The 17,609-nt window shown below is 30.3% G+C and overlaps 1 protein-coding gene across 1 annotated transcript in view; it reads left to right on the top strand.

The window, feature by feature from the left end:
- LOC143236557 (uncharacterized) overlaps positions 1-17,609 on the top strand; it is a 54,695-nt gene that overhangs the window by 28,386 nt on the left and 8,700 nt on the right. The window contains exons 4-8 of the mRNA XM_076474860.1: positions 4,933-5,221; positions 5,786-5,990; positions 14,303-14,390; positions 15,019-15,149; positions 15,749-15,833. Of these exons, the coding sequence (XP_076330975.1) occupies positions 4,933-5,221; positions 5,786-5,990; positions 14,303-14,390; positions 15,019-15,149; positions 15,749-15,833 (798 nt within the window). The remainder of the gene's footprint in view (positions 1-4,932; positions 5,222-5,785; positions 5,991-14,302; positions 14,391-15,018; positions 15,150-15,748; positions 15,834-17,609) is intronic.

Here is a 17,609-nt window from a genome sequence, read left to right as displayed (position 1 = left end):
GTTTTTATGTAAGCTGTTTCTATTGTGTACAGTTATGTAGAGACTGTTTTTGTATCTCATGATGGATGGTATGGGTATTAACACTTTTACTAATAAAGTAGATAACAGTGTTTTGACCTTATATTCAAACCTTTATATTGTGTATAGTTAGGTAAAGACTTGTGTTTGTTTGCAAGCTGTTTATATTGTATACAGTTAGGTAGAGACTGTTTTTGTTTGCATGCTGTTTATATTGTATACAGTTAGGTACAGACTGTTTTTGTTTGCATGCTGTTTATATTGTTTATAGTTAGGTAGAGACTGTTTTTGTTTGCATGCTGTTTATATTGTGCACAGTTAGGTAGAGACTGTTTTTGTTTGCATGCTGTTTATATTGTGCACAGTTAGGTAGAGACTGTTTTTGTTTGCAGGCTTGTTATATTGTATACAGTTAGGTAGAGACTGTTATTGTTTCCAACTTCTTTATATTGTGGACAGCTAGGTAGAGACTGTTTTTGTTTGCATGCTGTTTATATTGTGCACAGTTAGGTAGAGACTGTTTTTGTTTGCATGCTGTTTATATTGTGCACAGTTAGGTAGAGACTGTTTTTGTTTGCATGCTGTTTATATTGTATACAGTTAGGTAGAGACTGTTTTTGTTTGCATGCTGTTTATATTGTATACAGTTAGGTAGAGACTGTTTTTTTTTTGCATGCTGTTTATATTGTATACAGTTAGGTACAGACTGTTTTTGTTTGCATGCTGTTTATATTGTTTATAGTTAGGTAGAGACTGTTTTTGTTTGCATGCTGTTTATATTGTGCACAGTTAGGTAGAGACTGTTTTTGTTTGCATGCTGTTTATATTGTGCACAGTTAGGTAGAGACTGTTTTTGTTTGCAGGCTTGTTATATTGTATACAGTTAGGTAGAGACTGTTATTGTTTGCATGCTGTTTATATTGTATACAGTTAGGTAGAGACTGTTTTTGTTTGCATGCTGTTTATATTGTATACAGTTAGGTAGAGACTGTTATTGTTTCCAACTTCTTTATATTGTGGACAGCTAGGTAGAGACTGTTTTTGTTTGCATGCTGTTTATATTGTGCACAGTTAGGTAGAGACTGTTTTTGTTTGCATGCTGTTTATATTGTGCACAGTTAGGTAGAGACTGTTTTTTGTTTGCATGCTGTTTATATTGTATACAGTTAGGTAGAGACTGTTTTTGTTTGCATGCTGTTTATATTGTATACAGTTAGGTAGAGACTGTTTTTGTTTGCATGCTGTTTATATTGTATACAGTTAGGTACAGACTGTTTTTGTTTGCATGCTGTTTATATTGTTTATAGTTAGGTAGAGACTGTTTTTGTTTGCATGCTGTTTATATTGTGCACAGTTAGGTAGAGACTGTTTTTGTTTGCATGCTGTTTATATTGTGCACAGTTAGGTAGAGACTGTTTTTGTTTGCAGGCTTGTTATATTGTGCACAGTTAGGTAGAGACTGTTTTTGTTTGCATGCTGTTTATATTGTATACAGTTAGGTAGAGACTGTTATTGTTTCCAACTTCTTTATATTGTGGACAGCTAGGTAGATACTGTTTTTGTTTTCATGCTGTTTATATTGTGCACAGTTAGGTAGAGACTGTTTTTGTTTGCATGCTGTTTATATTGTGCACAGTTAGGTAGAGACTGTTTTTGTTTGCATGCTGTTTATATTGTATACAGTTAGGTAGAGACTGTTTTTGTTTGCATGCTGTTTATATTGTGCACAGTTAGGTAGAGACTGTTTTTGTTTGCAGGCTTGTTATATTGTATACAGTTAGGTAGAGACTGTTATTGTTTCCAACTTCTTTATATTGTGGACAGCTAGGTAGAGACTGTTTTTGTTTGCATGCTGTTTATATTGTGCACAGTTAGGTAGAGACTGTTTTTGTTTGCATGCTGTTTATATTGTGCACAGTTAGGTAGAGACTGTTTTTGTTTGCATGCTGTTTATATTGTATACAGTTAGGTACAGACTGTTTTTGTTTGCATGCTGTTTATATTGTTTATAGTTAGGTAGAGACTGTTTTGTTTGCATGCTGTTTATATTGTGCACAGTTAGGTAGAGACTGTTTTTTGTTTGCATGCTGTTTATATTGTGCACAGTTAGGTAGAGACTGTTTTTTTTGTTTGCAGGCTTGTTATATTGTATACAGTTAGGTAGAGACTGTTATTGTTTGCATGCTGTTTATATTGTATACAGTTAGGTAGAGACTGTTTTTGTTTGCATGCTGTTTATATTGTATACAGTTAGGTAGAGACTGTTATTGTTTGTAACTTTTATATTTGTGGACAGCTAGGTAGAGACTGTTTTGTTTGCATGCTGTTTATATTGTGCACAGTTAGGTAGAGACTGTTTTTGTTTGCATGCTGTTTATATTGTGCACAGTTAGGTAGAGACTGTTTTGTTTGCATGCTGTTTATATTGTATACAGTTAGGTAGAGACTGTTTTGTTTGCATGCTGTTTATATTGTATACAGTTAGGTAGAGACTGTTTTGTTTGCATGCTGTTTATATTGTATACAGTTAGGTACAGACTGTTTTGTTTGCATGCTGTTTATATTGTTTATAGTTAGGTAGAGACTGTTTTTGTTTGCATGCTGTTTATATTGTGCACAGTTAGGTAGAGACTGTTTTTTGTTTGCATGCTGTTTATATTGTGCACAGTTAGGTAGAGACTGTTTTTGTTTGCAGGCTTGTTATATTGTATACAGTTAGGTAGAGACTGTTATTGTTTCCAACTTCTTTATATTGTGGACAGCCAGGTAGAGACTGTTTTTGTTTGCATGCTGTTTATATTGTGCACAGTTAGGTAGAGACTGTTTTTGTTTGCATGCTGTTTATATTGTGCACAGTTAGGTAGAGACTGTTTTGTTTGCATGCTGTTTATATTGTATACAGTTAGGTAGAGACTGTTTTGTTTGCATGCTGTTTATATTGTATACAGTTAGGTAGAGACTGTTTTTGTTTGCATGCTGTTTATATTGTATACATTGTGGACAGTTAGGTACAGACTGTTTTTGTTTGCATGCTGTTTATATTGTTTATAGTTAGGTAGAGACTGTTTTTGTTTGCATGCTGTTTATATTGTGCACAGTTAGGTAGAGACTGTTTTTGTTTGCATGCTGTTTATATTGTGCACAGTTAGGTAGAGACTGTTTTTGTTTGCAGGCTTGTTATATTGTATACAGTTAGGTAGAGACTGTTATTGTTTGCATGCTGTTTATATTGTATACAGTTAGGTAGAGACTGTTTTTGTTTGCATGCTGTTTATATTGTATACAGTTAGGTAGAGACTGTTATTGTTTCCAACTTCTTTATATTGTGGACAGCTAGGTAGAGACTGTTTTTGTTTGCATGCTGTTTATATTGTGCACAGTTAGGTAGAGACTGTTTTTGTTTGCATGCTGTTTATATTGTATACAGTTAGGTAGAGACTGTTTTTGTTTGCATGCTGTTTATATTGTATACAGTTAGGTAGAGACTGTTTTTGTTTGCATGCTGTTTATATTGTATACAGTTAGATAGAGACTTTTTGTTTGCATGCTGTTTATATTGTATACAGTTAGGTAGAGACTGTTATTGTTTCCAACTTCTTTGTATTGTGGACAGTTAGGTAGAGACTGTTTTTGTTTGCATGCTGTTTATATTGTATACAGCTAGGTAGAGACTTTTTGTTTGCATGTTATTTATATTGTGTGTTAAATGTTTTTGTTTAGTAGCTATTCAAAATCTATACCATGTATTGTTACATACTGTTTTTTACATGTAGTTAGAAATTGATTTTACATGAATATTTTTATTGAACACTATAAAAAATATCACCCTTGGAAAGAATTATCACCAAAAACCAATACAAATGTCACTCAGATTACATAAACAACATTAGAATTATCACCAAAAACCAAGAAAAATGTCACTCAGATTACATAAACAACATTAGAATTATCACCAAAAACCAAGAAAAATGTCACTCAGATTACATAAACAACATTAGAATTATCACCAAAAACCAATAAAAATGTCACTCAGATTACATAAACAACATTAGAATTATCACCAAAAACCAACAAAAATGTCACTCAGATGACATAAACAACATGAGAATTATCACCAAAAACCAACAAAAATGTCACTCGGATTACATAAACAACATTAGAATTATCACCAAAAACCAATAAAAATGTCACTCAGATTACATAAACAACATTAGAATTATCACCAAAAACCAATAAAAATGTCACTCAGATTACATAAACAACATTAGAATTATCACCAAAAACCAATAAAAATGTCACTCGGATTACATAAACAACATTAGAATTATCACCAAAAACCAATACAAATGTCACTCAGATAACATAAACAACATTAGAATTATCACCAAAAACCAATACAAATGTCACTCGGATTACATAAACAACATTAGAATTATCACCAAAAACCAATACAAATGTCACTCAGATAACATAAACAACATTAGAATTGTCACTAAAACAAAATAAGAACATTCACTAAAACATAATAACAACTCTGACTAACACAACATTTGAAACGTCAGTAAAACAATAATTCTCACTGTAAGAGTCATCACTTTTACCACATCATACCAGGTGTTTCAACACAAATCATGTTGTAATACTTTGTTAGGATCAGTATATTTACCACATCATACCAGTTGTTCCAACAAAAATCATGATGTTAATACTTTATCTGCAAGGGCCAGTATGTTTACCACATTGTTTTCACATGACTGAAGTTCTGGAAATGTGGACAAGAACACATGGTTATTTCTGTTTAATTGACAAATAATGAAATTCTTGTTGTTGTTTTAAATGTTTTCTGTAGAATATAAAGTGTTTAAGGGAGATTTGTAGATGTTAAACTGAAATGTGATTTTATGTTTGATCCAGTCTTATGAACATCAAAATGGTGTGACCAGGCATCACTTGAACACCTCTAACTATACAAGGCAATCTGATACACCCATAGTGGATTCGGAATTTGCTATATTTCCTCCACCTTCTATACTGGTTGACCAATCCGTTCGCTTGTTAGATAAACATGAAGTTAGTTTTGAACCTTTACCTGAGATCCGTCCAAGAAGACAAGACAAGGATGTGTCATCTTCTAGGTATCCACTTCGACCAGCTTTTTTTACATATGGAGCTAAGAGAAACTTCTCCATTCGTGACTGGTTTGGTAATGTATTTCAAGGATATTTCAATGTGTTACACAAGTTGTTCTGTGAATACTAGTTTAGAAATTGAATGTTGAATTTTGAGCATATGAAATCTAATTTGTTATGAAAAAGAGAATAGGTTATCTGTTGTTACAATAGAAACAGGTAATGGAAGTTTGAGATTAAAATAGTTCAAGGACACAATAAACCTTAGACGGACAGTGAAAAGTGCAAGTCTTATAATGATATTTAAGTTATATAATTCAGATGTTTACTTACCATAATTAGATGTCCATTATTAGTAAAATTTTTTCTTATTGTCTTACTGGTAAATATTTGACAACAATAGGTTACTTTTAATGACATTTTGAGTCTAATAACAGGCTAGTTTGTTGTTGAATGTAGAAAGAAAAATGTATAGTAATGTGATTATTTGTTACACTAGCTAGATATCAGATATTTTAATAACTAATTTATAGTAAGTTTATAAAGTACATATCAACACTTTTGTATGTGTATATATATATTAGATATTTATATGTGCTTTCTCTCTAAAAATAATGGATAATTTCTTGTTCAAATAGTAGATGAGCCCCATAAACATTTTCCACGCAATCAGCTTCAGTATCTACAGGAAGTTGGTTTTGGATGGTTTGGCCAGGTTGTCGAAGGAGAAGCCCATAACATCAACCCTTGTGAAAGAAAAAGTAAAGTTATTGTAAAGATTTTACGGGAAGATGCCTCTCTGTCTGAACTGGCTTCCTTCCTGCATGAAGTTCAACTGTACAGGTACTTTTACTGTGCATGTCATACCATTAATGACAAGTTTTTAAATGTTTTTAATATTAATTAAACCATAATTTATGTGAACACTTTACAAGTGTTCAATGTACTTGATATTAACATCAATGAGTTTTACTTCCATTTCTTAAATCAAATTTTATATTTCATGAAATTAAATTGTGCCTAAATGTGGTATTTTATGATATTTTGTATGGCCTTGTTATATTTTGTAAAACATGACAGTTAATCAGATTAAAAGTAAACGTACACAATTGTAGAAGATATGTATCTTTAGCATGAACAATGTTTAAATTCTGTTATTGTACTTAGGTAGGTTAAAAAAACTTGTTTTGTTGTAGAATGTTTCAATCAAAAACTTATCCAAGAATTAAAAGAATATATAAAAAATGTCATGTTCCTTAGAAATAAGACACAAAGAACACCAAGGTCACAAGTATAGAGGTAAATTCCAGATACCTGCCTTAACATATCGTAAACATGAAACAGTTCACAGAATAAAATTCATCTTATTTACCAATCCAATAATAAATAATGAAAGAGAAAATATAGGAATCATCAAAGTAAATGATCTTAACTAAACCATAATCATGACTCTAGCAAGATCAGCCAGATTTGGAGAGGTCTGTTCATACACTTGACTACATTTGACCTCTACCTATATCCTGTCACCTGCTGATAACACTTCTGTCCCATTCAGTCCATGTGTCTCTTGTTTTTTCAAGAATATATATAAAACTTGGATTCCTTTATACTGAAGTGGACAGACCAATGTTTTGTAGAACACATAGTGTGTTCACCTATCAATAAAACTCTTCCATAAATCATTATATACCTACCTATTATTAATGCTTTGGAAACCATAAAAACAAATTCCCATTGAATTGGCTTGTTCTAAAGCCTTTCAAACTTTCCATTAGGTTCCTTTTATCTTCCCTACAGGAGTTCTGTCTGATTAATATTTTATAGAAAAATAAATTACCTCTCAGACCACATGAATTACTATACAGTGACAATTATAAACCTATATTTAGGGGCAGATATAAAAATTATAAACCTATACTTAGGGACAGATATAAAAAATTATAAACCTATACTTAGGGACAGATATAAAAAATTATGAACCTATACTTAGGGATAGATATAGAAAATTATAAACCTATACTTAGGGACAGATATAAAAATTGTAAACCTATACTTAGGGACAGATATAAAAAATTATATACCTATACATAGGGACAGATATAAAAAAATATAAACCTATACTTAGGGACAGATATAAAAAATTATAAACCTATACTTAGGGAGAGATATAAAAGATTATAAACCTATACTTAGGGACAGATATAAAAATATATAAACCTATACTCATATAATAATTACTACATATATGATTTCATACAGTGTAATACTTACTACATACACATTTTTTGAAAGTTGTTTATTTCCAGTATTATGTTTTTCTAAATTTATGTGGAGTTTCCATGAATAGAAATGCTAATTATACTGAATGAATTCTGGTCTGTTTAGTTTCCATGAATAGAAATGTTAATTATACCGAATGAATTCTGGTCTGTTTAGTTTTCATGAATAGAAATGTTAATTATACCGAATGAATTCTGATCTGTTTAGTTTCCATGAAGAGAAATGTTAATTATACTGAATGAATTCTGGTCTGTTTAGTTTCCATGAATAGAAATGTTAATTATACTGAATGAATTCTGGTCTGTTTAGTTTCCATGAATAGAAATGTTAATTATACTGAATGAATTCTGGTCTGTTTAGTTTCCATGAACAGAAATGTTAATTATACCAAATGAATTCTGGTCTGTTTAGTTTCCATGAATAGAAATGTTAATTATACCGAATGAATTCTGGTCTGTTTAGTTTCCATGAATAGAAATGTTAATTATACCGAATGAATTCTGGTCTGTTTAGTTTCCATGAATAGAAATGTTAATTATACCAAATGAATACTGGTCTGTTTAGTTTCCATGAATAGAAATGTTAATTATACGGAATGAATTCTGGTCTGTTTAGTTTCCATGAATAGAAATGTTAATTATACTGAATGAATTCTGGTCTGTTTAGTTTCCATGAATAGAAATGTTAATTATACTCAATGAATTCTGATCTGTTTAGTTTCCATGAATAGAAATGTTAATTATATGGAATGAATTCTGGTTTGTTTAGTTTCCATGAATAGAAATGTTAATTATACTGAATGAATTCTGGTCTGTTTAGTTTCCATGAATAGAAATGTTAATTATACTGAATGAATTCTGGTCTGTTTAGTTTCCATGAATAGAAATGTTAATTATACCGAATGAATTCTGGTCTGTTTAGTTTCCATGAATAGAAATGTTAATTATACCGAATGAATTCTGGTCTGTTTAGTTTCCATGAATAGAAATGTTAATTATACCGAATGAATTCTGGTCTGTTTAGTTTCCATGAATAGAAATGTTAATTATACTGAATGAATTCTGATCTGTTTAGTTTCCATGAATAGAAATGTTAATTATACTGAATGAATTCTGGTCTGTTTAGTTTCCATGAATAGAAATGTTAATTATACTGAATGAATTCTGGTCTGTTTAGTTTCCATGAATAGAAATGTTAATTATACTGAATGAATTCTGGTCTGTTTAGTTTCCATGAATAGAAATGTTAATTATACCAAATGAATTCTGGTCTGTTTAGTTTCCATGAATAGAAATGTTAATTATACCAAATGAATTCTGGTCTGTTTAGTTTCCATGAATAGAAATGTTAATTATACTAAATGAATACTGGTCTGTTTAGTTTCCATGAATAGAAATGTTAATTATACGGAATGAATTCTGGTCTGTTTAGTTTCCATGAATAGAAATGTTAATTATACTGAATGAATTCTGGTCTGTTTAGTTTCCATGAATAGAAATGTTAATTATACTGAATGAATTCTGATCTGTTTAGTTTCCATGAATAGAAATGTTAATTATACGGAATGAATTCTGGTCTGTTTAGTTTCCATGAATAGAAATGTTAATTATACTGAATGAATTCTGGTCTGTTTAGTTTCCATGAATAGAAATGTTAATTATACTGAATGAATTCTGATCTGTTTAGTTTCCATGAATAGAAATGTTAATTATACTGAATGAATTCTGGTCTGTTTAGTTTCCATGAATAGAAATGTTAATTATACTGAATGAATTCTGGTCTGTTTAGTTTCCATGAATAGAAATGTTAATTATACTGAATGAATTCTGGTCTGTTTAGTTTCCATGAATAGAAATGTTAATTATACGGAATGAATTCTGGTCTGTTTAGTTTCCATGAATAGAAATGTTAATTATACTGAATGAATTCTGGTCTGTTTAGTTTCCATGAATAGAAATGTTAATTATACTGAATGAATTCTGGTCTGTTTAGTTTCCATGAATAGAAATGTTAATTATACTGAATGAATTCTGGTCTGTTTAGTTTCCATGAATAGAAATGTTAATTATACCGAATGAATTCTGGTCTGTTTAGTTTCCATGAATAGAAATGTTAATTATACCAAATGAATTCTGGTCTGTTTAGTTTCCATGAATAGAAATGTTAATTATACCGAATGAATTCTGGTCTGTTTAGTTTCCATGAATAGAAATGTTAATTATACCGAATGAATTCTGGTCTGTTTAGTTTCCATGAATAGAAATGTTAATTATACTGAATGAATTCTGATCTGTTTAGTTTCCATGAATAGAAATGTTAATTATACTGAATGAATTCTGGTCTGTTTAGTTTCCATGAATAGAAATGTTAATTATACTGAATGAATTCTGGTCTGTTTAGTTTCCATGAATAGAAATGTTAATTATACTGAATGAATTCTGGTCTGTTTAGTTTCCATGAATAGAAATGTTAATTATACCAAATGAATTCTGGTCTGTTTAGTTTCCATGAATAGAAATGTTAATTATACCAAATGAATTCTGGTCTGTTTAGTTTCCATGAATAGAAATGTTAATTATACTAAATGAATTCTGGTCTGTTTAGTTTCCATGAATAGAAATGTTAATTATACTGAATGAATTCTGGTCTGTTTAGTTTCCATGAATAGAAATGTTAATTATACTGAATGAATTCTGGTCTGTTTAGTTTCCATGAATAGAAATGTTAATTATACTGAATGAATTCTGATCTGTTTAGTTTCCATGAATAGAAATGTTAATTATACGGAATGAATTCTGGTCTGTTTAGTTTCCATGAATAGAAATGTTAATTATACTGAATGAATTCTGGTCTGTTTAGTTTCCATGAATAGAAATGTTAATTATACTGAATGAATTCTGATCTGTTTAGTTTCCATGAATAGAAATGTTAATTATACTGAATGAATTCTGGTCTGTTTAGTTTCCATGAATAGAAATGTTAATTATACTGAATGAATTCTGGTCTGTTTAGTTTCCATGAATAGAAATGTTAATTATACTGAATGAATTCTGATCTGTTTAGTTTCCATGAATAGAAATGTTAATTATACGGAATGAATTCTGGTCTGTTTAGTTTCCATGAATAGAAATGTTAATTATACTGAATGAATTCTGGTCTGTTTAGTTTCCATGAATAGAAATGTTAATTATACTGAATGAATTCTGGTCTGTTTAGTTTCCATGAATAGAAATGTTAATTATACTGAATGAATTCTGGTCTGTTTAGTTTCCATGAATAGAAATGTTAATTATACCGAATGAATTCTGGTCTGTTTAGTTTCCATGAATAGAAATGTTAATTATACCAAATGAATTCTGGTCTGTTTAGTTTCCATGAATAGAAATGTTAATTATACTGAATGAATTCTGGTCTGTTTAGTTTCCATGAATAGAAATGTTAATTATACGGAATGAATTCTGGTCTGTTTAGTTTCCATGAATAGAAATGTTAATTATACTGAATGAATTCTGGTCTGTTTAGTTTCCATGAATAGAAATGTTAATTATACTGAATGAATTCTGGCCTGTTTAGTTTCCATGAATAGAAATGTTAATTATACTGAATGAATTCTGGTCTGTTTAGTTTCCATGAACAGAAATGTTAATTATACCGAATGAATTCTGGTCTGTTTAGTTTCCATGAAGAGAAATGTTAATTATACCAAATGAATTCTGGTCTGTTTAGTTTCCATGAATAGAAGTGTTAATTATACCGAATGAATTCTGGTCTGTTTAGTTTCCATGAATAGAAGTGTTAATTATACTGAATGAATTCTGGTCTGTTTAGTTTCCATGAATAGAAATGTTAATTATACTGAATGAATTCTGGTCTGTTTAGTTTCCATGAATAGAAATGTTAATTATACTGAATGAATTCTGGTCTGTTTAGTTTCCATGAACAGAAATGTTAATTATACTGAATGAATTCTGGTCTGTTTAGTTTCCATGAATAGAAATGTTAATTATACTGAATGAATTCTGGTCTGTTTAGTTTCCATGAATAGAAATGTTAATTATACCAAATGAATTCTGGTCTGTTTAGTTTCCATGAATAGAAATGTTATTTATACCGAATGAATTCTGGTCTGTTTAGTTTCCATGAATAGAAATGTTAATTATACCAAATGAATTCTGGTCTGTTTAGTTTCCATGAATAGAAATGTTAATTATACTGAATGAATTCTGATTTGTTTAGTTTCCATGAATAGAAATGTTAATTATACTGAATGAATTCTGGTCTGTTTAGTTTCCATGAATAGAAATGTTAATTATACTGAATGAATTCTGGTCTGTTTAGTTTCCATGAATAGAAATGTTAATTATACTGAATGAATTCTGGTCTGTTTAGTTTCCATGAACAGAAATGTTAATTATACCGAATGAATTCTGGTCTGTTTAGTTTCCATGAATAGAAATGTTAATTATACCAAATGAATTCTGGTCTGTTTAGTTTCCATGAATAGAAGTGTTAATTATACTGAATGAATTCTGATCTGTTTAGTTTCCATGAATAGAAATGTTAATTATACTGAATGAATTCTGGTCTGTTTAGTTTCCATGAATAGAAATGTTAATTATACTGAATGAATTCTGGTCTGTTTAGTTTCCATGAATAGAAATGTTAATTATACTGAATGAATTCTGGCCTGTTTAGTTTCCATGAATAGAAATGTTAATTATACTGAATGAATTCTGGTCTGTTTAGTTTCCATGAACAGAAATGTTAATTATACCGAATGAATTCTGGTCTGTTTAGTTTCCATGAATAGAAATGTTAATTATACCAAATGAATTCTGGTCTGTTTAGTTTCCATGAATAGAAATGTTAATTATACCGAATGAATTCTGGTCTGTTTAGTTTCCATGAATAGAAATGTTAATTATACTGAATGAATTCTGGTCTGTTTAGTTTCCATGAATAGAAATGTTAATTATACTGAATGAATTCTGGTCTGTTTAGTTTCCATGAATAGAAATGTTAATTATACTGAATGAATTCTGGTCTGTTTAGTTTCCATGAACAGAAATGTTAATTATACTGAATGAATTCTGGTCTGTTTAGTTTCCATGAATAGAAATGTTAATTATACCAAATGAATTCTGGTCTGTTTAGTTTCCATGAATAGAAATGTTATTTATACCGAATGAATTCTGGTCTGTTTAGTTTCCATGAATAGAAATGTTAATTATACCAAATGAATTCTGGTCTGTTTAGTTTCCATGAATAGAAGTGTTAATTATACTGAATGAATTTTGATTTGTTTAGTTTCCATGAATAGAATTGTTAATTATACCGAATGAATTCTGGTCTGTTTAGTTTCCATGAATAGAAATGTTAATTATACTGAATGAATTCTGGTCTGTTTAGTTTCCATGAATAGAAATGTTAATTATACTGAATGAATTCTGATCTGTTTAGTTTCCATGAATAGAAATGTTAATTATACTGAATGAATTCTGGTCTGTTTAGTTTCCATGAATAGAAATGTTAATTATACCGAATGAATTCTGGTCTGTTTAGTTTCCATGAATAGAAATGTTAATTATACCGAATGAATTCTGGTCTGTTTAGTTTCCATGAACAGAAATGTTAATTATACCGAATGAATTCTGGTCTGTTTAGTTTCCATGAATAGAAATGTTAATTATACGGAATGAATTCTGGTCTGTTTAGTTTCCATGAATAGAAATGTTAATTATACTGAATGAATTCTGGTCTGTTTAGTTTCCATGAATAGAAATGTTAATTATACTGAATGAATTCTGATCTGTTTAGTTTCCATGAATAGAAATGTTAATTATACTGAATGAATTCTGGTCTGTTTAGTTTCCATGAATAGAAATGTTAATTATACTGAATGAATTCTGGTCTGTTTAGTTTCCATGAATAGAAATGTTAATTATACTGAATGAATTCTGATATGTTTAGTTTCCAGGAATAGAAATGTTAATTATACGGAATGAATTCTGGTCTGTTTAGTTTCCATGAATAGAAATGTTAATTATACTGAATGAACTCTGGTCTGTTTAGTTTCCATGAATAGAAATGTTAATTATACTGAATGAATTCTGGTCTGTTTTTTTTGCCAAAGATATTTAAATACATCTGTATTTAAATCAAATCATAACGTGTTTAGGTTCCTTCCAGCAGTTTTCAGTACACACCTTGCATGTTTAAATGGATTTTATGTAGTTATTGGCATTTGATAGCACAATGAAATTTTCATTCGTTACCCATCTGTGGCATGATAAGTTTATTACAGACAGTTATGTTAGTTGGTCATTCAGTTTTGGTTTTAAGTTTCAGTTAGAATTACTTCCTGTTTAATGTTACATCTTTGTTGGATTTTCTCCTCTATTTAGATTGTTCAACATTTGTTAATTGATATGAATCTTGTACCAGAAGAATAGAGGCTAAGAGATTATACCTTACACCAGTTACTTAACTTTTAAAATAAACATCATTAAGAAATTCAGTGGAGTTGTAAAAATGTTGATATTAGTATAAGCAAGAATAGTATCATAGTGTTCTAAATATAAGTAAGTAAACAACTTGTAACATATCTTACAAACATTGTTCAAAAAACTAAAGATGTTCAAGGATCAACACCTGTATGATTTCATTCTATGGAAAACTTCTTTAAGTATGTATATTAAATTTGTGAGATAAGCATTCTGTGTAGATGAACTATTTCTAAGTTTTGATTACAAGTCACCAAACTTATACTAGTGTTCTGTCATCAAGTCACCATACTTATTCTAGTGTTCTGTCATCAAGTCACCATACTTATACTAGTGTTCTGTCATCCATTTTTATTGTCTCTTCCCTTCTAGAGATCTTAAACATCCAAATATTTTACGGCTCCTAAATCAATGTCTCGAATCTAATCCTTTTCTTCTTATTATGGAACATTGCACACAGGTCAGTGTGACATTTTGTTTGACCTTAAAAATTTATGTTTCAGTTTAGATACAAGTATTTTCTTATATCATAAAATCATTTATCTTAATAGTCATGTATGTAATTGTCACATTCACATAATGAATTTATTAACTTTGTTCCTTTTGATTTTTCACATTTTGTAAACAATTTAATTTTTGCATTTCATGTGGTTATTAAAAAACTATTTTCTTATAATTGTTGAATTCAAACCATCCATACCTCTAATTCCCTTTTGTTACTGTGATAACATTTTTAACCCTAATTCCTTTTTGTTACTGTGATAACATTCTTAACCCTAATTCCCTTTTGTTACTGTGATAACATTCTTAACCCTAATTCCCTTTTATTATTTTATTCTATTCTCCTGTTCACCCATGGACAAGAAAGGTGAATCCTTTGAAACTACTCAGGTTTAAGGATTTTTATCCTTTCCCTTTCATTGCTGTAATTATTTCTTATAACTGTTGAAATATTACAAGACTTGTCTCACTTCCCTTTAAATAATAATGTAACTATGCAGCTATATCACAGAAACATGTGAAAATTCACTTGAGTATGATTTTCATAGGTATGTTTGTGTAATTCATAACGTTTTATTCTTTATCAGGATATGAAACAGTTTTTGATTGAGCATTGCAACGACTCAGAGCTGCTGATAAAAGGAGGACAGATTTTAAGCATGATGTGTGATGTTGCTGTTGCTATGAACTTCATGCACAAACATGGATTTATAAGCAGGTAACATGGTTTATCTAGACAACCAGAAGCAGCATGCTTCATAAGTAGGTAACATGGTTTGTTTAGACAACCTGAAGCAAACATGATTCATACATAGGTAACATGGTTTATCTAGACAACCAGAAGCAACATGCTGCATAAGTAGGTAACATGGTTTATCTAGACAACCTGAAGCAAACATGATTCATACATAGGTAACATGATTTATCTAGACAACCAGAAGCAAATACGATTCATATGCAGGTAACATGGTTTATCTAGACAACCAAAAGCAAACATGATTATATGTAGGTAACATGATTTATCTACACATCCAGAAGCAGTCATGATTCATAAGCAGGTAACATTGTTAACAAATAATTAATTGTTTATGTTGTGAATTGAAGTTGCTATATTGATTAATGGCTAATTAATAACTTAATTAATTAACTGTTTATGTTGTAAATTGAACTAACTATAAGAATTAATGGTTAATTAATTTTTTAACTAATTAATTGTTTATGTTGTAAATTGAAGTAACAATATTGATTAATGGCTAATTAATAACTTAACTGATTAATTGTCTATATTATTAAAGGTATTTTTTTTCTCATTGTTAGGGATCTCGCAGCTAGAAATTGTTTTGTCACCTCTGGCCTAACTGTAAAGTTAGGAGACTATGGAACATCCATTCAGAAGTACAAGGTAATTTAAGTTTATATTCTCCTATGAAGCTTATTTCATTATAATCTTTTATCTGTTGTTGTAGAAGATATAAAAAGTTTCAGTGGATGTAATAACACTGAAAACTATGTCGTTCTTTATCTGCTTTGTGATTATCTATCTTCAATAGAATCGTTCTTTATCTGCTTTATGATTATCTATCTTCAATAGAATCGTTCTTTATCTGCTTTGTGATTATCTATCTTCAATAGAATCGCTCTTTATCTGCTTTGTGATTATCTATCTTCAATAGAATCGTTCTTTATCTGCTTTGTGATTATCTATCTTCAATAGAACTTCAATGTTCTGAAAGATATACAAGGTTTTCAGAAGTCTGATCATCATGAAGTAGACTTTAAGTTTAACTTCATACTAAGATAACACACACTTCCTGTTTTATTGTAGTTGTTCCTATAACACACTACACTTGGAAGAAAAAGGCTTTATTTGCTATTTTGTAATGCTTTAAATACAAACTATATTTCCTGTCCTTTCTTTTGTTTTTCAAATACTGTATTTAATACAAGATGTGTATTTACAGCCATTTTCTTTCTGCTCTTTAATAAAATGTTACATTTCATACCTGTATGTATTTTTACTGTTCTTACTTCAGCTCATTTAATAACACTTTACACTTCATATCAAGTCATATTTGTTGTCATTTTCATTTCAATACAGCATGTTCTATCTGCTAAAAATAGCTTTTTGACTTGTACTGCCCTCAATTGAGGCAAAGTTTCACTTGCCACTAGTTTTGTTATTCAAACTTGTTAGCTACAGACTAATATACAAATGATCATCCAGCAACCCTCCACGAATAGGAGTGTGACACTACCTCTGTCTTAACTAGCACTTCTCTCTAATCATACACGTCAGTAAACGTGTTAGTTAACTTATCACACGTTTTACTTTCAGTTAATTTGTTGTTTTATGTTCTTTGGAGAGTTATGATTCATTTTATTTATCTTCTCTTTCACTTTTGGTAGCTCTGCATAAACAGTTTCAGTCACAACTACAACTGCTCTTTCTGCAGCACTGGTATTCTCAACCACATCTAAGGGGTCGATCAACACCATGATTCTTGGCTCATCAAGTGACAGCTCTGGTTAATCTGGTGTTGATTACTTCCATGCAACAAAGAGAACACACTTATTATTGTCCTTACATGGTTTTCTGTGATTTTTTACTGGGCACTCTTTCCTCCCACCTCTCAGTCACATGTTATTAAGGGGAGTTGCTGAGAGCTTTCTCCCATTTGAGAGATTTTTTTATTCAAGTATTATATTCTGTACTTATCTTCAATTTCCTGTATTCCTCCCCTACCATTCTGAAATGTTTTAATCCCAACAACTCTTTTAGTTAGGTTACAGCTCTTCAGGGATGTATTACGTGTGCTGCTCCTTTTGTGCTACACAAGTCTATTTGTTTCTTCCAATAAAATTTTCACCTTTCCCATGACCTTTTCTCAGCAACCTTTGGCTTTAATTTACCAGTTAATTCCCTTCCCTTGCTCTTGCTAAGTATCACTTTTGTCAGATCCATCACCTTAATGTTGTACATTTCTATCTTTCCTTGGGAGATAACATCACTGCTGTAACTGTTTATGTATGATGATAAGTGCCCGTTTTACAACATATTTGGATGCCACTCTGTGTTGAGTGTTGCCTGACCAGGTATTCTTAGTCTTAGCCTCACACTATAAGACCTGTGAATACACCAGATGACTGTGACTTGAAGACACCTTGTACTATGGACCTA

The sequence above is a fragment of the Tachypleus tridentatus genome, chromosome 13 (assembly GCF_004210375.1).
Source record: "Tachypleus tridentatus isolate NWPU-2018 chromosome 13, ASM421037v1, whole genome shotgun sequence".
Classification (NCBI taxonomy): Eukaryota; Metazoa; Arthropoda; class Merostomata; order Xiphosura; family Limulidae; genus Tachypleus; species Tachypleus tridentatus.
Note: the sequence above shows the minus strand (reverse complement) of the source record. Positions and strands in the feature narration are given on the sequence as shown.